Raw genomic sequence first — 16995 nt, forward strand, 5'->3', positions numbered from 1 at the left:
AAATACCATCACATAATATAGAATTCCACCACCCATAGTATTAGTCCATTCAGTGAGGTGGAACAGTAAAGTGCACTACGTTTTTTTCTTAATGCCTAATTATATGTTGTGCTGGAGAGTAGGGGGCCAGGGAGTATGGGTGCTGCTGTGTTGGTGAGGTTGTAGTGGGTGTAGTGTATGTGAGTGGAGTGGAGCGGAGCGTGCCCAATTTGACTGGAGCGCGGAGAGAGATTCCCAAAGACTGGAGCGCCGGCTTTCTCGCCCGCTCCTATTTCGCTCCAGTAGCACTCCAAGTAGGCCTACTTCACGAGCTCAGGGCATGCCATCATGCATGTGTAGTCTACTTGTGTGCTGCTATAGCCCCTTGCTTTTGCTACTGTCATGGAGCTCGTTAAATACAGTGCATTCGGAAAGTATTCAGACCCCTTGAAATGTTCCATGACAGTAGCTAAAGCAAGGGGCTAAAGCAGCACACAAATTGATTAAATCATTTTTTTCTCATAAATCTACACACAATACCCCATACTGACAAAGCAAAAACAGGTTTTTAGAAATTGTAGCAAATATATATATATGCAAAAAAATAAAAATTATACCACATTTACATAAGTATTCAGACCCTTTACTCAGTACTTTGTTGAAGGACCTTTGGCAGTGATTACAGCCTCGAGTCTTCTTGGGTATGACGCTACAAGATTGGCACACCTGTATTTGGGGAGTTTCTCCCATTCTTCTCTACAGATCCTCTCAAGCTCTGTCAGGTTGGATGGGGAGCGTCGCTGCACAGCTTTTGCAGGTCTCTCCAGAGATGTTCAATCGGGTTCAAGTCCGGGCTCTGGCTGGGCCACTCAAGAACATTCAGAGACTTGTCCCGAAGCCACTCCTGTGTTGTCTTGGCTGTGTGCTTAGGGTCGTTGTCATGTTGGAAGGTGAACCTTCGCCCCAGTCTGAGGTCCTGAGCACTCTGGAGCAGGTTTTCATCAAGGATTTCTTTGCTCCGTTCATCTTTCCCTCAATCCTAACTAGTCTCCCAGACCCTGCTGCTGAAAAACATCCCCACAGCATGATGCTGCCACCACCATGCTTCACCGTAAGGATGGTGCCAGGTTTCCTCCAGACGTGACGCTTGACATTCAGGCCAAAGAGTTCAATCTTGGTTTCATCAGACCAGAGAATCTTGAGTCCTTTAGGTGCCTTTTGGCAAACTCCAAGCGGGCTGTCATGTGCCTTTTAATGAGGAGTGGCTTCCGTCTGGCCACTCTATCATAAAGGCCTGATTGGTAGAGTGCTGCAGAGATGGTTGTCCTTCTGGAAGGTTATCCCATCTCCACAGAGGAACTCTGGAGCAATGTCAGAGTTACCATTGGGTTCTTGGTCACCTCCCTGACCAAGGCCCTTCTTCCCCGATTGCTCAGTTTGGCCGGGCGGCAAGCTCTAGGAAGAGTCTTGGTGGTTCCAAACTTCTTCCATTTAAGAATGATGGAGGCCACTGTGTTCTTGGGGACCTTCAATGCTGCAGACATTTTTTGGTACCCTTCCCCAGATCTGTGCCTCGACACAGTCTTGTCTCGGAGCTCTATGGACAATTCCTTCGACCTCATGGCTTGGTTTTTGCTCTGACATACACTGTCAACTGTGGGACCTTATACAGACAGGTGTGTGCCTTTTCAAATCATGTCCAATCAATTGAATTTACCACAGGTGGACTCCAATCAAGTTGTAGAAACATCTGAAGGATGATCAATGGAAACAGGATGCACCTGAGCTCAATTTCGAGTCTCATAGCAAAGGGTCTGAATACTTATGTAAATAAGTGTATCTGTTTTATTATGTTTAATACAGTTGCAAAACATTTTACAAACCTGTGTTTGCTTTGTAATTATGGGGTATTGTGTGTAGATTGATGAGGATTTATATTGATTTGATCAATTTTAGAATAAGGCTGTAACGTAACAAAATGTGGAAAAAGGGAAGGGGTCTGAATACTTTCCGAATGAACTGTGTTTTCATGAAGAAGCTGATAAAACACAGATGTGCTTAAGATAAGGACCAAGAGCAAGAGAGTGAGTGCGGTGATGTAGTGTCCACAACTAAAGAATCATTGTGGAATCTGAAAAGTACAACGTGCACATGCTAAAAGAAATGAACAAGGTGGGTAGATAACTAATTGTTTCATTGTAGCAAAGTATTTATGAACTAAAAATCAGATCTCTTAAACATTTAGTTTATTTTTGTTCTATTGTCTATACAATAGGCCATCATTGATTTTGGCACAATAGTCCTGGCATATTCTCACGTTCAAAGAGATTTCCATTTTGATTGGGTTATTTTGCCTAAAAACCTTTAGGCCTACCTATAATAAAATATATTTTAAAAAACTGCATCTCTGCCCAGCCTGACAAGAGTGGCCAATGGGGTGTTTAGCATCCCCAGTGGCTCTGCAAGTGTGGAGAGGATATTCTCCGCTGCTGGCCTGTTCTCCAGGCACCATGAGCCTGAAGCCACAGACTGGCCAAAATTTTAAAAAATGAATTCAAAAGGCACTAATAAGTAATTTTTCGTTTAATTTGTATTGCATTCTAAGTAAGTCACAGCTTATATTTGCAATGTATAGACTATAATGATTTAATACAACTAAATGTTGTTTAAATGCTGAGCCCTTTATGTCCCTACCAGACTATTGTGTCGCACTCGCAAATGCTTCACAATGTATTTCTATGTAGGCTATAGCCTTGAAATAATATAGCCTAAATAATTCATTTTAGTTCCTTCTTAGGGTCCCTGTCTGGCTCCTGACCTATTTAGAGTGTTTATATGCTGTTTAATATGACATGTAGCCTTTTTGAAATGATCATTCCCCTTTTCATGTTTATTCAAATACTTTTCATAAAAATCATATGGTTTGGTTTCAATACTTCAAAACCAAATGGTAGGTCCAGGTAGTCACAAAAATGGGTGTTGGTTAAATTGTGGTTTTAATGAATGGAGAGAATTTGGAGCAGCAGTTTTTTTTCCCTGCGAGTGCCGAGCAGTTTTTAGCGGAGCGGAAAGTACGTGGAGCGCCAGAGCGCACACTGCTCCATGAGTGATGAGCGGGATTTCCAACAGCTCCTCCGCTCACATACTCTGGTAGTGGGGCACACTGAGGCTTCTTTGTACTTGCACACACACATGCACAGGGTTACAGCAGGAAGCTTCTGAAACACACGTCTAGAGTTAGTTCTGCACTGGGTCTGAGAGGAGACCAAGTGAGACTGATCAAGACCACAATGCATAAGGGTTTCTCTGAGCTCTTTGCAAGGGCCTGATCTATCTTTCTCATCACACTTAGTTCTGTCTGTATCCCTCTTTTCTTTATTCCATCGCTCTCTTGCTATCTATGAAATTAGTCTGTGGGATTTCACATACGTCTTCATATCAGAAGGCTGATGTCAATTGGCATCAGTTTAATGGTTCACTAAAACAGCTGCCAAGTAGGCATAGCACACTCCACAGTTGTTGTCTTTGATGTGGTATCGGTCTACTCTCTCTGAGGAAGTTGCTTCCATTGGGCATTCACAAATTGACCAAAATGAGGCCAATGAATGACCACAACCACTTTCCAAGGTACGGTTATCTAAGTGATAACGATAAACCTCACCAGGACCCCTCTCTCAGGACCCAAGAAGAGAAGTGCTTTTTGTAATGCCCATTTCGCATAAACATGACCCAGACAGTGTTATTTTCCAGCGATTACTCCTGTGCAGCGTTTGAACCCTTGCCTGCGGTGATGTGAAGGATTAGTCCTGTGTGCAGCTGTCTATTAGGATAGGACTGACTCCTGTATACCTCCGCCATCTGTTTGGCGTCAAGGGTTTTTATGGCAGATCTGGGCAGGAATGTGCTGGTGGTAAAGGAGCCGTAGATGTCTCTGACATGTTTTGTTCTGTGTTCTCTCGTTGCAGTGCAGTGTGAAGCCTGCCTAAACCCAGCTCTTACCCAGCCCTGAGAGGTCCGGCTCCCAGCCTGAACATGAGACAGCTGTGTGTCTGTGTGTCTGTCCTGCTATCCTTGGCCCTGGCTGTGGCTAGGCCAAAAGCAGGTTAGCCAAATCCAACTGTGAAGTAATAAAATGACCATGAATGCATTACAGTTTGGCACACGTTCAATTGCTTCTTGCCTCATAATTTTTTCTTAGATTCAATCAGAATGAGAACCGGCATTGCGAGGAAGTTAATGAAATGAATACAAAATGACTGTTTACTTGTACGTAGATAATGTCATATTCATGTAGCTTGTGATGAACTTGCAGCTAATTTTCAACTCTGGCTTCATACATTCTCACATCGCCCAATCCAGCACCGGAGCAGAAGTGCAAGTCCGGTCCAGTGGACCTGGTGTTCGTTATTGACAGCTCTCGCAGTGTGCGACCCCACGAGTTCGAGACCATGCGCAAGTTCATGATCGACATCATCCACACACTGGACGTGGGGGCGAACGCCACCCGGGTGGGCGTGGTGCAGTACTCCAGCCAGGTCCACAACCTCGTATCATATTCTTAATTGATCTGTGTTTTTACACCTTAGCGAAGAACTACGCTTGGAAAGGGAAGATAGTTCTTGGCATGTATTTCTTATCTTGTCTTCCATTTTCAATCGCAGTCTTGTAGCTCCACAAACAAAGTCTAGAGAACTATAGCTAAAGGCTAAAAGCTTTTGCGATGCACATGTTTTTTTCCTAGGGTTTAACTAAACAGTTTTTTCCACTGGTAAAGACTCAGTTGTACCTAAATAGAGATAGTTAGACATGCAAACCCTGCACATGAAGAGGTGACTGAATCTTTGCATGCTTCTATGACTCTAGGTCCAGAACGAATTCTCTCTCAAGACCCACGCCAAGCTGCAGGGCATGGTGAAAGGCATCAATGAGATCATCCCCTTGGCGCAGGGCACCATGACGGGCCTGGCCATCAAGTACGTCATGAACCATGCCTTCACGGCACCTGAGGGTGACAGACCCAAGGTGCCCAATGTGGCTGTCATTGTAACGGACGGGCGGCCCCAGGACCGCGTGGCGGAAGTGGCGGCCGAGGCTCGGGACAAGGGCATTGAGATCTACACGGTAGGCGTGGCCCGGGCGGATATGACCTCGCTGCGCGCCATGGCATCGCCGCCCTTCGAGGATCATGTCTTCCTGGTGGAGTCCTTTGACCTGATACACCAGTTTGGCCTGCAGTTCCAGGACAAGCTCTGCGGTGGGTTGGGTTGATATGCAATATTATTGAATTATCATCAAATGTGTGTTCAGCGATATACGCGATTTACGCAATTATCAAGATACCACTCAGTTTCAATAGTATTGAGAAAATCGCACTTTACAGTTGCTGAAGTGTCAAGGTCACCAGTGTTCACAAAGGTATGTATTCGTACCTGAGACTTTTAAAGCTTGTAAAATGTTAATTTATCCTCATAAACTCAACTCATTTTCAGCTCTCGCTATAAGTTACATCCTTGGCAGCACAATATCAAGCATTTGATTATAATTAACATGCATCACTAGCTTTAGGGAACTTGATAATCTTTCAAAACAGTATGAGCAAATCCTTGATATTTCCTAATGCCAATGTTAGAGTGATTAAAGGTAGATTTTTTTGCTCAATTGCTGGGGTTCCAGGGATGGATCTATGCCTGGAGTCTGAGCATGACTGCGAGCACCTCTGTGAGAGCTCCCCTGGTTCTTTCCACTGCCTGTGTCTACCAGGGTACACTCTCAACAAGGATGGCAAGACCTGCACAGGTAGGCTGTCCATTGGGCTATACATGAGCCAACGTAATAGTTACAAAATAAATAATGAACGATATATAATGTCAGTCAAGTGCATGCATAACTGTAGTGTATACAATTTCATCACAGCACTTGGATTTAACAGTAACTGGGCCTGGTTCTTGCATACAGTACCAGTCAAAAGTTTGGCCACACCTACTCATTCAAGAGTTTTACTTTATTTTCACTATTTTCTACATTGTAGAATAATAGTGAAGACATCAAAACTATGAAATAACACATATGGAATCATGTAGTAACAAAAAAGTGTTAAACTAGATTCTTCAAATCAGCCACCCTATGCCTTGATGACAGCTTTGCACACTTTTGGCATTCTCTCAACCAGCTTCATGAGGAATGCTTTTCCAACAGTTTTGAAGGAGTTCCCACATATGCTGAGCACTTGTTGGCTGCTATTCCTTCACTCTGTGGTCCAACTCATCCCAAACTATCTCAATTGGGTTGAGGTCAGGTGATTGTGGAGGCAAGGTCATCTGATGCAGCACTCCATCACTCTCCTTCTTGGTCAAATAGCCCTTACACAGCTTGGAGGTGTGTTTTGGGTCATTGTTCTGTTGAAAAACAAATGATAGTCCCACTAAGCGCAAACCAGAAGGGATGGCTTATCGCTGCAGAATGCTGTGGTAGCCATGCTGGTTAAGTGTGCCATGATTTCTAAATACATTACCGACAGTGTCACCAACAAAGCACCCCCACACTATCACACCTCCTCTTCCATGCTTCACAGTGGGAACCACACATGCAGAGATCATCTGTTCACCTACTCTGCGTCTCACGAAGACAAATTTGGACTCATCAGACCAAAGGACAGATTTCCACCAGTCTAATGTCCAATGCTCGTGTTTCTTGGCCCAAGCAAGTCTCTTCTTCTTATTGGTGTCCTTTAGTAGTGGTTTCTTTGCAGCAATTCAAACATGAAGGCCTGATTCACACAGTCTCCTCTGAACAGTTGATGTTGAGATGTGTCTGTTACTTGAACTCTGTGAAGCATTTATTTGGGCTGCAATCTGAGGTGCAGTTAACTCTACTGAACTTTTCCTCTGCAGCAGAGGTAACTCTGGGTCTTCCTTTCCTGTGGTTGTCCTCATGAGAGCCAGCTTCATCATAGCGCTTGAAGGTTTTTGCGACTGCACAAGTTCTTGAACATTTCCGGATTGACTGACCTTTCATGTCTTCAAGGAATGATGGACTGTCATTTCTCTTTGCTTATTTGAGCTGTTCTTGCCATAATATGGACTTGGTCTTTTACCAAATAGGGCTATCTTCTGTATACCACCCCTACCTTGTCACAACACAACTGATTGGCTCAAACGCATTAAGAAGGAAAGAAATTACACAAATTAACTTTTAACAAGGCACACATGTTAATTTAAGTGCATTCCAGGTGACTACCTCATGAAGCTGGTTGAGAGAATGCCAAGAGTGTGCAAAGCTGTCATCAAGACAAAGGGTGGCTACTTTGAAGATTCTCAAAAATAAAATATATTTTGATTTGTTTAACACTTTTTTGGTTACTACATGATTCCATATGTGTTATTTCATAGATTTAATGTCTTCACTATTATTCTACAATGTAGAAAATAGTAAAAATAAAGAGAAACCCTTGAATGAGTCGGTGTGTCCAAACATTTGACTGGTACTGTATATCAATGGGACATTTGTGAGAAAGTTTTAACTGTGAGCATGTAGCCTAGGGGCTCTATTCAATATGCATTGCGGCATTTCAGCTTTACAGCGTGATTGAAATTTAAAGGCAATGTTCCATCTTAAGCAGAGACTGCATTCACGGTAAACACTGCATATGTCGGCTCAATCGGAAACTATCATTACATTTCTATCACAGATTCTTTAACACTTCAGATTGAATAGAGCCCTATGTCAAATTAGGATCCAGCAGTTACAGACTTAGCAGCAACTGTGATTTTTGTCTCTTTGTATGATACAGCCATAGACCTGTGTGCTGAGGGGAAGCATGACTGTGAGCAGATCTGTATCCCCTCCCCTGGAGCCTTCACCTGCGGCTGCAACACTGGCTACACCCTCGATGACGACAAGAAGACCTGCACAAGTTAGTGAGGCCATCATCAGGCCAAACAATATAATGCAATAAAAGAAACATGGTTAGCATAATCCATCCAAACCCATAGACCAGTGGTCACCAACCTTTTCTGAGTCAAGATCACTTTTTGAGTCAAATTGCAAGCCGAGATCTACCGCTCAGATTTATTTCAAACATTACTTAAAAAACTTAACCCTATGCAACATTAACCAATTAAAAACAGTTCTGTAGCAATGAGGTTTGTGCAGTAAGCTATAGGCCCAATACATTATCACTGCATATTGGCTATGCCTGAATTACCCTGCTAATGTTGTTCTTCTCAGATCATTTAGAAATTATATTAAAACATTTTAGGTATATGAATTAGGTATATGATCACACAAGGTAATAGATCATTAGTTGTATTACTTCTGAGGCACAGCTGAGTGTGCATAATAATTAATTTGTAGGAACACTTTGCTATACTCATTCATTGGAGTTTTCCAGCATTGAAACACTGAATTTGGCCTTACTACTATTAGCCCATAGAAACGCATTGAATAACAGCTTCTTACATGGATAAACAGATAGTGCCCATGTATTGAACCACTTATTTTAGGTACTAAAAGAACATATGGAAACTTCTACCTTCTTGAATGCCAACAGGTCACTGTGCAATAGCGAGCAGTAGAATAATAATGAAGACATCAAAACTATGAAATAACACACATGGAATCATGTAGTAACCAAAAAAGTGTTAAACAAATCAAAATATATTTTATATTTGAAATTCTTCAAATAGCACCAAAAAGGTTCCCCTGCCTTGATGACAGCTTTGCACACTCTTGGCATTCTCTCAACCCGGTGTGCCTTGTTAAAAGTTAATTTGTGGAATTTCTTTCTTTCTTAATGCGTTTGAGCCAATCAGTTGTGTTGTGACAAGGTAGGTGTGGTATGCAGAAGATAGTCCTATTTGGTAAAAGACTAAGTCCGTATTATGGCAAGAACAGCTCAAATAAGCAAAGAGAAACGACAGTCCATCATTACTTTAAGACATGAAAGGTCAGTCAATGCGGAAATTTCAAGAACTTTGAACATTTCTTCAAGTGCAGTTGCAAAAACCATCAAGAGCTATGATGAATCTGGCTCTCATGAGGACCGCCACAGGAAAGGAAGCCCCAGAGTTACCTCTGCTGCAGAGCATAAGTTCATTAGAGTTACCAGTCTCAGAGATTGCAGCCCAAATAAATGCTTCTCCGAGTTCAAGTAACAGACACATCTCAACATCAACTGTTGTCTTCACTATTATTCTACAATGTAGAAAATAGTAAAAATAAAGAAAAACCCTTGAATGAGTAGGTGTGTCCAAACTTTTGACTGGTACTGTACTTCCATAAAAAACAATTCACTGGTACCCGGCTACCTTCAGACTTGTCTTGTGGGCATCATAGAGCAAAACAACCGACATGTACGTGTTCGTGAGAGACTCACCTTTCCACCATATTAGTGTGTAGCCCAAACGGTTTAGACGCTACAGACGCTTTCGTTAGAAGACTGATTTTCCGGATGTCTCATGGTCTGACAAACACTGCTCTAGCGCTGACATCTTTCACCGCAGATGCGGAAGGGCTACACTGGCGGATGTGGTGGATTGAGACGCAGCCCATGCAAAATACCAGATACTGTATCTCTAGCTTAAACTGACAGATTTTTATGGGGAGTTTTTTATTATGATAATTAGATTTCCATGGGGCCATCGACTCTAGGGAGTTTTAAACATGAACTTACTCATAAAAAGAGCAGCTCTTTGCTGTATTCTTTGCGTCTCTCTCTAGTCATGGTTTTTTAAGTTTTGAAATCTCAAAACTTTATACCGTCTATTGCTCATTGTGCAGACACAATGATCTGAGCTATCTGATTGGCCAGCGGCAGGCCTATAGGTGCACTTGATTTGCTCTCTGGGCCTGCCGGGTAGGCGGAGTTCTACCTTCATACACATGAAATGGTTCAAAATGGGAACACTTTGCTTTCCCCTTGCAAGGCCTGCTGAATCAAGTGCACCTACCGCCAACAAAGCGAAACGAATACATTTTTGTTTAACGCAAAGGGTTTTACCTAGCACCAAAAAGGTTCCCCTATAGGGACAAACCGATTAACCCTACATGGTTCTACTTAGCACCTTTTTTAATACGAGTGTACTTCAACTGTGATACCCCATCTGATCCAAAAATATAAGCTTGATTTACACTATTGTTTGTAAAGAATGTAATAATAGCCTCAAAACATGGTTAAAACTAGAATTTTTATCTCATGGATGGTCAGTCCTTACATCCATAGCTCTGTCAATTAATTACATTTCTCCAGTCCCATCCTTCAGCTGTTTACCAAAACAGTAGCGGGGCGACCACTTTGTTTTTGTTTGATCTGCAGATTGCCCATTTAACCCCTCCCCCCCAGTTACTACATAATGTGTTACAAAGTATCTATAACCGTATGTGTGTGACATAATCACCAATGTCAAATGTGACATAACATGTGCTTTATAAAGGGTGACATGTTATGCTGAAGGATGGCACACGCTCTAAAGTGAAGTCGTGTTAGTCACATTACACCTAATCTCGTTCCCAGACACTTCCACCCAAATGCGCGGAAGGTCTGGTGGACGAACACATCAATCTTGGCCTTCATTAGATAGGGTTAGGTTTACAATAAAATGTGAAGAAGAGAAATTGTGGAAATGGGCAGGGTTCAGCCATAATTAATACTTTGTGGCTGTGTTAACTCGTGATGACCAGGGGGAATGTTTTTGCTATCAAAGGACATAGCCTGATGACAAATACTTTACTCAGTAGTCACTCCCATAAAATTCTATGGTCACTCCCACTAAGGCCAACTTTGAATGGATGATATCCCAGGCTTATATGTGCTGTGTGTGCAATAGCCTGGGGACAGCGTTACACCAAGAAACACTTACCTTGATGAAAGTCCCCAACATAAGGAAATTGAAAGTGGCTTCCTTCTGGAACCAAGTTACATGTTTTTCAGTACACAAATATGCAGCCAACAATATGACGAACCATACCATGCGGTGCTGGGCCGTCAGGTCTTTGACACATTCACCCACTCCCCCGCTCAAAGATCAGCCACAAAATGTTGCCACCATTGTAACAGGTTGTAATCAAGCCCTGGTCTCCTGTAGATCATGAGAACCTTAATAAATCAACAGAACATTAATAACCTATTAATTGACACTTTATGTAGTGTCCTGTAATACTTTGTTTGAAGTGAGACACCTTCGGTCAATCATAACACATCCATAAAGACTCTATATTGCATGACGCTGAACTTACTTTAAAGTTCGACCACTTTGGTAATTTATAACACATACATAAATGCCTTGTATCATATAAAGCTGTACTTACTATAAAGTCAGACACCTTTGGTCATTCATAACACATACATAAAGGCTTACTTGATGTAAATACAAATGTATTAACACTTAGGGAATTATCACTAACAGCTAAAACAAATAACATTTAAACCATACATTTTATTTTTATTTTTAAATGTTTTAAACAATACAAAAATACATTAAGTTTCAAGAAGTCCAGCAATACATTTACATTGAACATTACACGGGGTTGTGAATAGTGTACATTGTCCCTGAGCTGGATCCAACCTTAAAAGTAACAGCAAAGAAAGTTAGCAGGTCTGTAAGGAAATGCCTTTGTCACACCATCTGGATAAGGTCATTTCTGTGCTGCGCCAGAAATATTCTAAATGGGGAGATGAAGAACCTCCATTCGATTCGTATTATTATATTCATCATTCATTTACAAATTTCATGGCGTGACTATGAGACGTGGCTGTATAAAGTGCATTCGGAAAGTATTCAGACCCCTTGACTTTTTCCACATTTTGTTACGTTACAGCCTTATTCTGAAATGGATTAAATTAATGTTTTTCCTCATCAATCTACAAACAATACCCCATAATGACAAAGCGAAAACAGGTTGAGAATTTTTGCAAATGTATAAAAAAAACAAAAACAGAAATACTTTATTTACATAGGTATTCAGACCCTTTGCTATGAGAATCAAAACTGAGCTCAGGTGCATCCTTTTTCCATTGATCATCCTTGAGATGTTTCTACAACTTGATTGGAGTCCACCTGTGTAAATTCAATTGATTGGACATGATCTGGAAAGGCACACACCTGTCTATATAAGGTCCCACAGTTGACAGTGCATGTCAGAGCAAAAACCAAGCCATGAGGTCGAAGGAATTGTCCGTAGAGCTCCGAGACAGGATTGTGTCGAGGCACAGATCTGGGGAAGTGTACCAAAAAATGTCTGCAGCATTGAAGGTGCCCAAGAACACAGTGGCTTCCATCATACTTAAATAGAAGAAGTTTGGAGCAACCAAGACTCTTCCTAGAGCTGGCCGCACGGCCAAACTGATCAATCGGGGGAGAAAGGCCTTGGTCAGGGAGGTGACCAAGAACCCAATGGTAACTCTGACAGAGCTCCAGAGTTCCTCTGTGGAGATCGGAAAACCTTTGAGAAGGAAAACCATCTCTGCAGCACTCCACCAATCCGGCCTTTATGATAGAGTGGCCAGAGGGAAGCCACTCCTCATTAAAAGGCACATGACAGCCCGCTTGGAGTTTGCCAAAAGGCACCTAAAGGACTGTCAGACATTGAGAAACAAGATTCTCTGGTCTGATGAAACCAACATTGAACTCTTTGGCCTGAATGCCAAGCGTCACGTCTGGAGGAAACCTGGCACAATCCCTACGGTGAAGCATGGTGGTGGCAGCATCATGCTGTGGGGATGTTTTTCAGCGGCAGGGACTGGGAGACTAGTCAGGATCGAGGGAAAGATGAATAGAGCAAAGAACAGAGAGATCCTTGATGAAAACCTGCTCCAGACCGCTCAGTACCTCAGACTGGGGCGAAGGTTCACCTTCCAACAGGAAAACAGCCCTAAGCACACAGCCAAGACAACGCAGGAGTGGCTTTGGGACAAGTCTCTGAATGTCCTTGAGTTGCCCAGCCAGAGCCCGAACTTGAACCCGATTGAACATCTTTGGAGAGACCTGAAAATAGCTGTGCAGTGACACTCCCCATCCCACCTGACAGAGCTTGAGACGGTCTGCAGAGAAGAATGGGAGAAACTCCCCAAATACAGTTGTACCAAGCTTGTAGCGTCATACCCAAGAAGATGTGAGGCTGTAATCGCTGCCAAAGATGTTTCAACAAAGTACTGAGTAAAGGGTCTAAATACTTATGTAAATGTGATATTTCCAGTGGTTTATTAATGTATGTTTGCAAAAAATTCAAAAATAAGTTTTTTTGCTTCGTCATTACGGGGTATGGTGTGTAGATTGATGAGGATAAATGTTTTAGAGTAATATAACATAATACACTACATGACCAAAAGTATGTGGACCCGTGCTCGTCGAACATCTCATTACAAAATCATGGGCATATATATGGAGTTGGTCCCCCCTTTGCTGCTATAACAGCCTCCACTTCTCTGGGAAGGCTTTCCACTAGAAGTTGGAAAATTGTTGCGGGGACTTGCTTCCATTCAGCCACAAGAGCATTAGTGAGGTTGGGCACTGATGTTGGGCGATTAGGCCTGGCTCGCAGTCGGCGTTCCAATTCATTCCAAATGTGTTTGATGGGGTTGAGGTCAGGACTCTGCGGCGCAGGCCAGTCAAGTTCTTCCACACCGATCTCGTCAAACCATTTCTGTATGGACCTCGCTTTGTGCACTGGGGCATTGTCATGCCGAAACAGGATATGGCCTTCCCCAAACTAATGCCACAAAGTTGAATGCACAAAATCGTCTAGAATGCTGTAGCGTTAAGATTTCCCTTCATTGGAACTAAGGGGCCTAGCCCGAACCATGAAAAACAGTCCCAGATCATTATTCCTCCTCCATCAAACTTTACAGTTGCCACTACGCCAAATCCAGATTCATTCGTCGGATTACCTGATGGTGAGGTATGATTAATCACTCCAGAGAACGTGTTTCCCCTGTTCCAGAGTCCAATGGCGGCGTGCTTTACGCCACTCCAGCCGACGATTGGCATTGAAACCCATTTCATGAAGCTCCCGACGAACAGTTCTTGTGCTGACCTGGCTTCCAGAGGCAGTTTGGAACTCGACGACAAACGATTTTTACTCGCTACGCGCTTCAGCTCTCACCGGTTCCGTTCTGTGAGTTTGTGTGGCCTATTACTTTGCGGCTGAACAGTTGGTGCTCAAAGACGTTTCCACTTCACAATAACAGCACTTACATTTGATCGGGCAGCTCTAGAAGGGCAGAAAGTTGACGAACTGACTTGTTGGAAAGGTGGCATCCTATGACGGTGCCAGTTTTGTATTTATTATGGATCCCCATTAGCTGCTACCAAGGCAGCAGCTACTCTTCCTGGGGTCCAGCAAAATTAAGGCAGTTATACATTTTAAAAACATTACAATACATTCATAACAGATTTCACAACATATTAAGTGTGTGCCCTCAGGCCTCTACTCTACTACCACATATCAAGAACACAAAATCCATGTGTACATGTGTGTATAGTTTGTATGTTATCGTGTGTTTGTATGCATGTGTCTATGTTTGTGTTGCTTCACAGTCCCCGCTGTTCCATAAGGTGTATTTTTATCTGTTTTTGAAATCTAATTTTACTGCTGGCATGAGTTACTTGATGTGGAATAGAGTTCCATGTAGTCATGGCTCTGTGTAGTACTGTGCGCCTCCCATAGTCTGTTCTTTACTTGGGGACTGTGAAGAGACCTCTGGCGGCATGTCTTGTGGGGTATGCATGGGTGTCCGAGCTGTGTGCCAGTAGTGCAAACAGACAGCTCAGTTCATTCAACATGTCAATACAAATACAAGTAGTGATGAAGTCAATCTCTCCTCCACTTTGAGCCAGGAGAGATTGACATGCATATTATTAATGTTGGCTCTCTTTGTACATCCAAGGGCCAGCTGTGCTTCCCTGTTCTGAGCCAATTGCAATTTTCCTAAGTCCCTCTTTGTGGCACCTGATCACACGACTGAACAGTAGTCCAGGTGTGACAAAACTAGGGCTTGTAGGACCTGCTTTGTTGATAGTACTGTTAAGAATGCAGAGCAGCGCTTTATTATAGACAGACTTCTCCCCATCCTAGCTACTGTTGTATCAATATATTTTAACCATGACAGTTTACAATCCAGGGTTACTCCAAGCAATTTAGTCTCCTTAACTTGCTCAATTTCCACATTGTTCATTACAATATTTAGTTGAGGTTTAGGGTTTAGTAAATGATTTGTCCCAAAATACAATGCTTTTAGTTTTTGAAATATTTAGGACTAACTTATTCCTTGCAACACATTCTGAAACTAACTGCAGCTCTTTGTTAAGTGTTGCTGTCATTTCAGTCACTGTGGTAGCTGACGTGTACAATGTTGAGTTGTCCGAATACATAGACACACTGGCTTTACTCAAAGCCAGTGGCATGTCGTTAGTAAAGATTGAATAAAGTAAGGGGCCTAGACAGCTGCCATGGGGAATTCCTAGATTTAGTTGGAGAGGCTTCCATTAAAGAACACCCTTTGTGTTCTGTTAGACAGGTAACTCTTCATCCACAATATAGCAGGGGGTGTAAAGCTATAACACATACATTTTTTCAGCAGCAGACTATGATCGATAATGTCAAAAGCCGCATCAATTTCTCTCAGCCAATCATCAGTCATTTGTGCAAGTGCTGTGCTTGTTGAATGTCCTTCCGTATAAGCATGCTGAAAGTCTGTTGTCAATTTGTTTACTGTAAAATAGCATTGTATCTGGTCAAACACCTTTTTTTAAAGTTTAAAAAGGGTTGGTAACAGGCTGATTGGTCGGCTATTTTAGCCAGTAAAGGTGGCTTTACTATTCTTAGGTAGCGGAATGACTTTTGTTTCCCTCCAGGCCTGAGGGTACACACTTTCTAGTAGGCTTAAATTGAAGATATGGCAAACAGGAGTGGCAATATTGTCCGCTATTATCCTTAGTAATTTTCAATCCAAGTTGTCAGACCCCGGTGGCATGTCATTGTTGATCAACAATAATAATATATTCACCTCTTCAACACTTACTTTACGGAATTCAAAATTACAATGCTTGTCTTTCATAATTTGGTCAGATATACTTGGATGCGTAGTGTCTGCATTTTTTGATGGCATGTCATGCCTATGTTTGCTAATCTTGCCAATGAAAAGATCATTCAAGTAGTTGGCAATATCAATGGGTTTTGTGATGAATGAGCCATCTAATTCAATGAATGATGGAGCGGAGTTTGCCTTTTTGCCCAAAATTTCATTTAAGGTGCTCCAAACCTTTTTACTATCATTCTTTAGGTCAGTTATCTTTGTTTCATAGCGTAGTTTCTTCTTCTTTTTATTCAGTTTAGTCACATGATTTCCCAATTTGCAGTACGTTTGCCAATCGGTTGTACAGCCAGACCTATTTGCCATCTCTTTTGCCTCATCCCTCTCAACCATACCATTTTTCAATTCCTCATCAATCCACGGGGATTTAACAGTTTTTACAGTCATTTTCTTAATGGGTGCATGCTTATTAGTAACTGGGATAAGCAATTTCATAAATGTGTCAAGTGCAGCGTCTTGTTGCTCGTCATTACACACCACAGACCAACAAATATTCTTCACATCAACATATGAAACAAAACAGAACCTCTTGTATGACCTCTTATACACAATATTAGGCCCAGCCTTTGGAACTTTGGTTTCCCTAAAAATGGCTACTATATTGTGATCATTACATGCGATGGATTTGGATACTGCTTTCAAACAAATTTCTGCAGCATTAGCAAAGATATGACCAATACATGTTGGTGATTTCATTCCTGTGCTGTTTGTAACTACCCTGGTAGGTTGATTGATAACCTGAACCAGGTTGCAGGCACTAGTTACAGTTTGAAGCTTTCTCTTGAGTGGGCAGTCTGATGAAAGCCAGTCAATATTTATATCGGCCAGAAAGTATACCTCTCTATTGATATCACATATATTATCAAGCATTTCACACGTTATTCAGATACTGACTGTTAGCACTTGGTGGTCTATAGCAGCTTCCCACC

At 42.2% G+C, this 16995-nt stretch overlaps 1 protein-coding gene across 4 annotated transcripts in view; it reads left to right on the forward strand.

The window, feature by feature from the left end:
• Positions 1 to 16995, forward strand: part of LOC121566673 (matrilin-4-like) — a 48123-nt gene that overhangs the window by 5656 nt on the left and 25472 nt on the right. For all 4 annotated transcript variants that reach the window (XM_045223978.1, XM_045223977.1, XM_045223979.1 and 1 more), the window contains exons 2-6: positions 3945 to 4081; positions 4339 to 4514; positions 4843 to 5233; positions 5653 to 5775; positions 7769 to 7891. In XM_045223978.1, the coding sequence (XP_045079913.1) occupies positions 4012 to 4081; positions 4339 to 4514; positions 4843 to 5233; positions 5653 to 5775; positions 7769 to 7891 (883 nt within the window). In that variant the 5' untranslated portion in view covers positions 3945 to 4011. The remainder of the gene's footprint in view (positions 1 to 3944; positions 4082 to 4338; positions 4515 to 4842; positions 5234 to 5652; positions 5776 to 7768; positions 7892 to 16995) is intronic.

The sequence above is a fragment of the Coregonus clupeaformis genome, chromosome 12 (assembly GCF_020615455.1).
Source record: "Coregonus clupeaformis isolate EN_2021a chromosome 12, ASM2061545v1, whole genome shotgun sequence".
Lineage (NCBI taxonomy): Eukaryota > Metazoa > Chordata > Actinopteri > Salmoniformes > Salmonidae > Coregonus > Coregonus clupeaformis.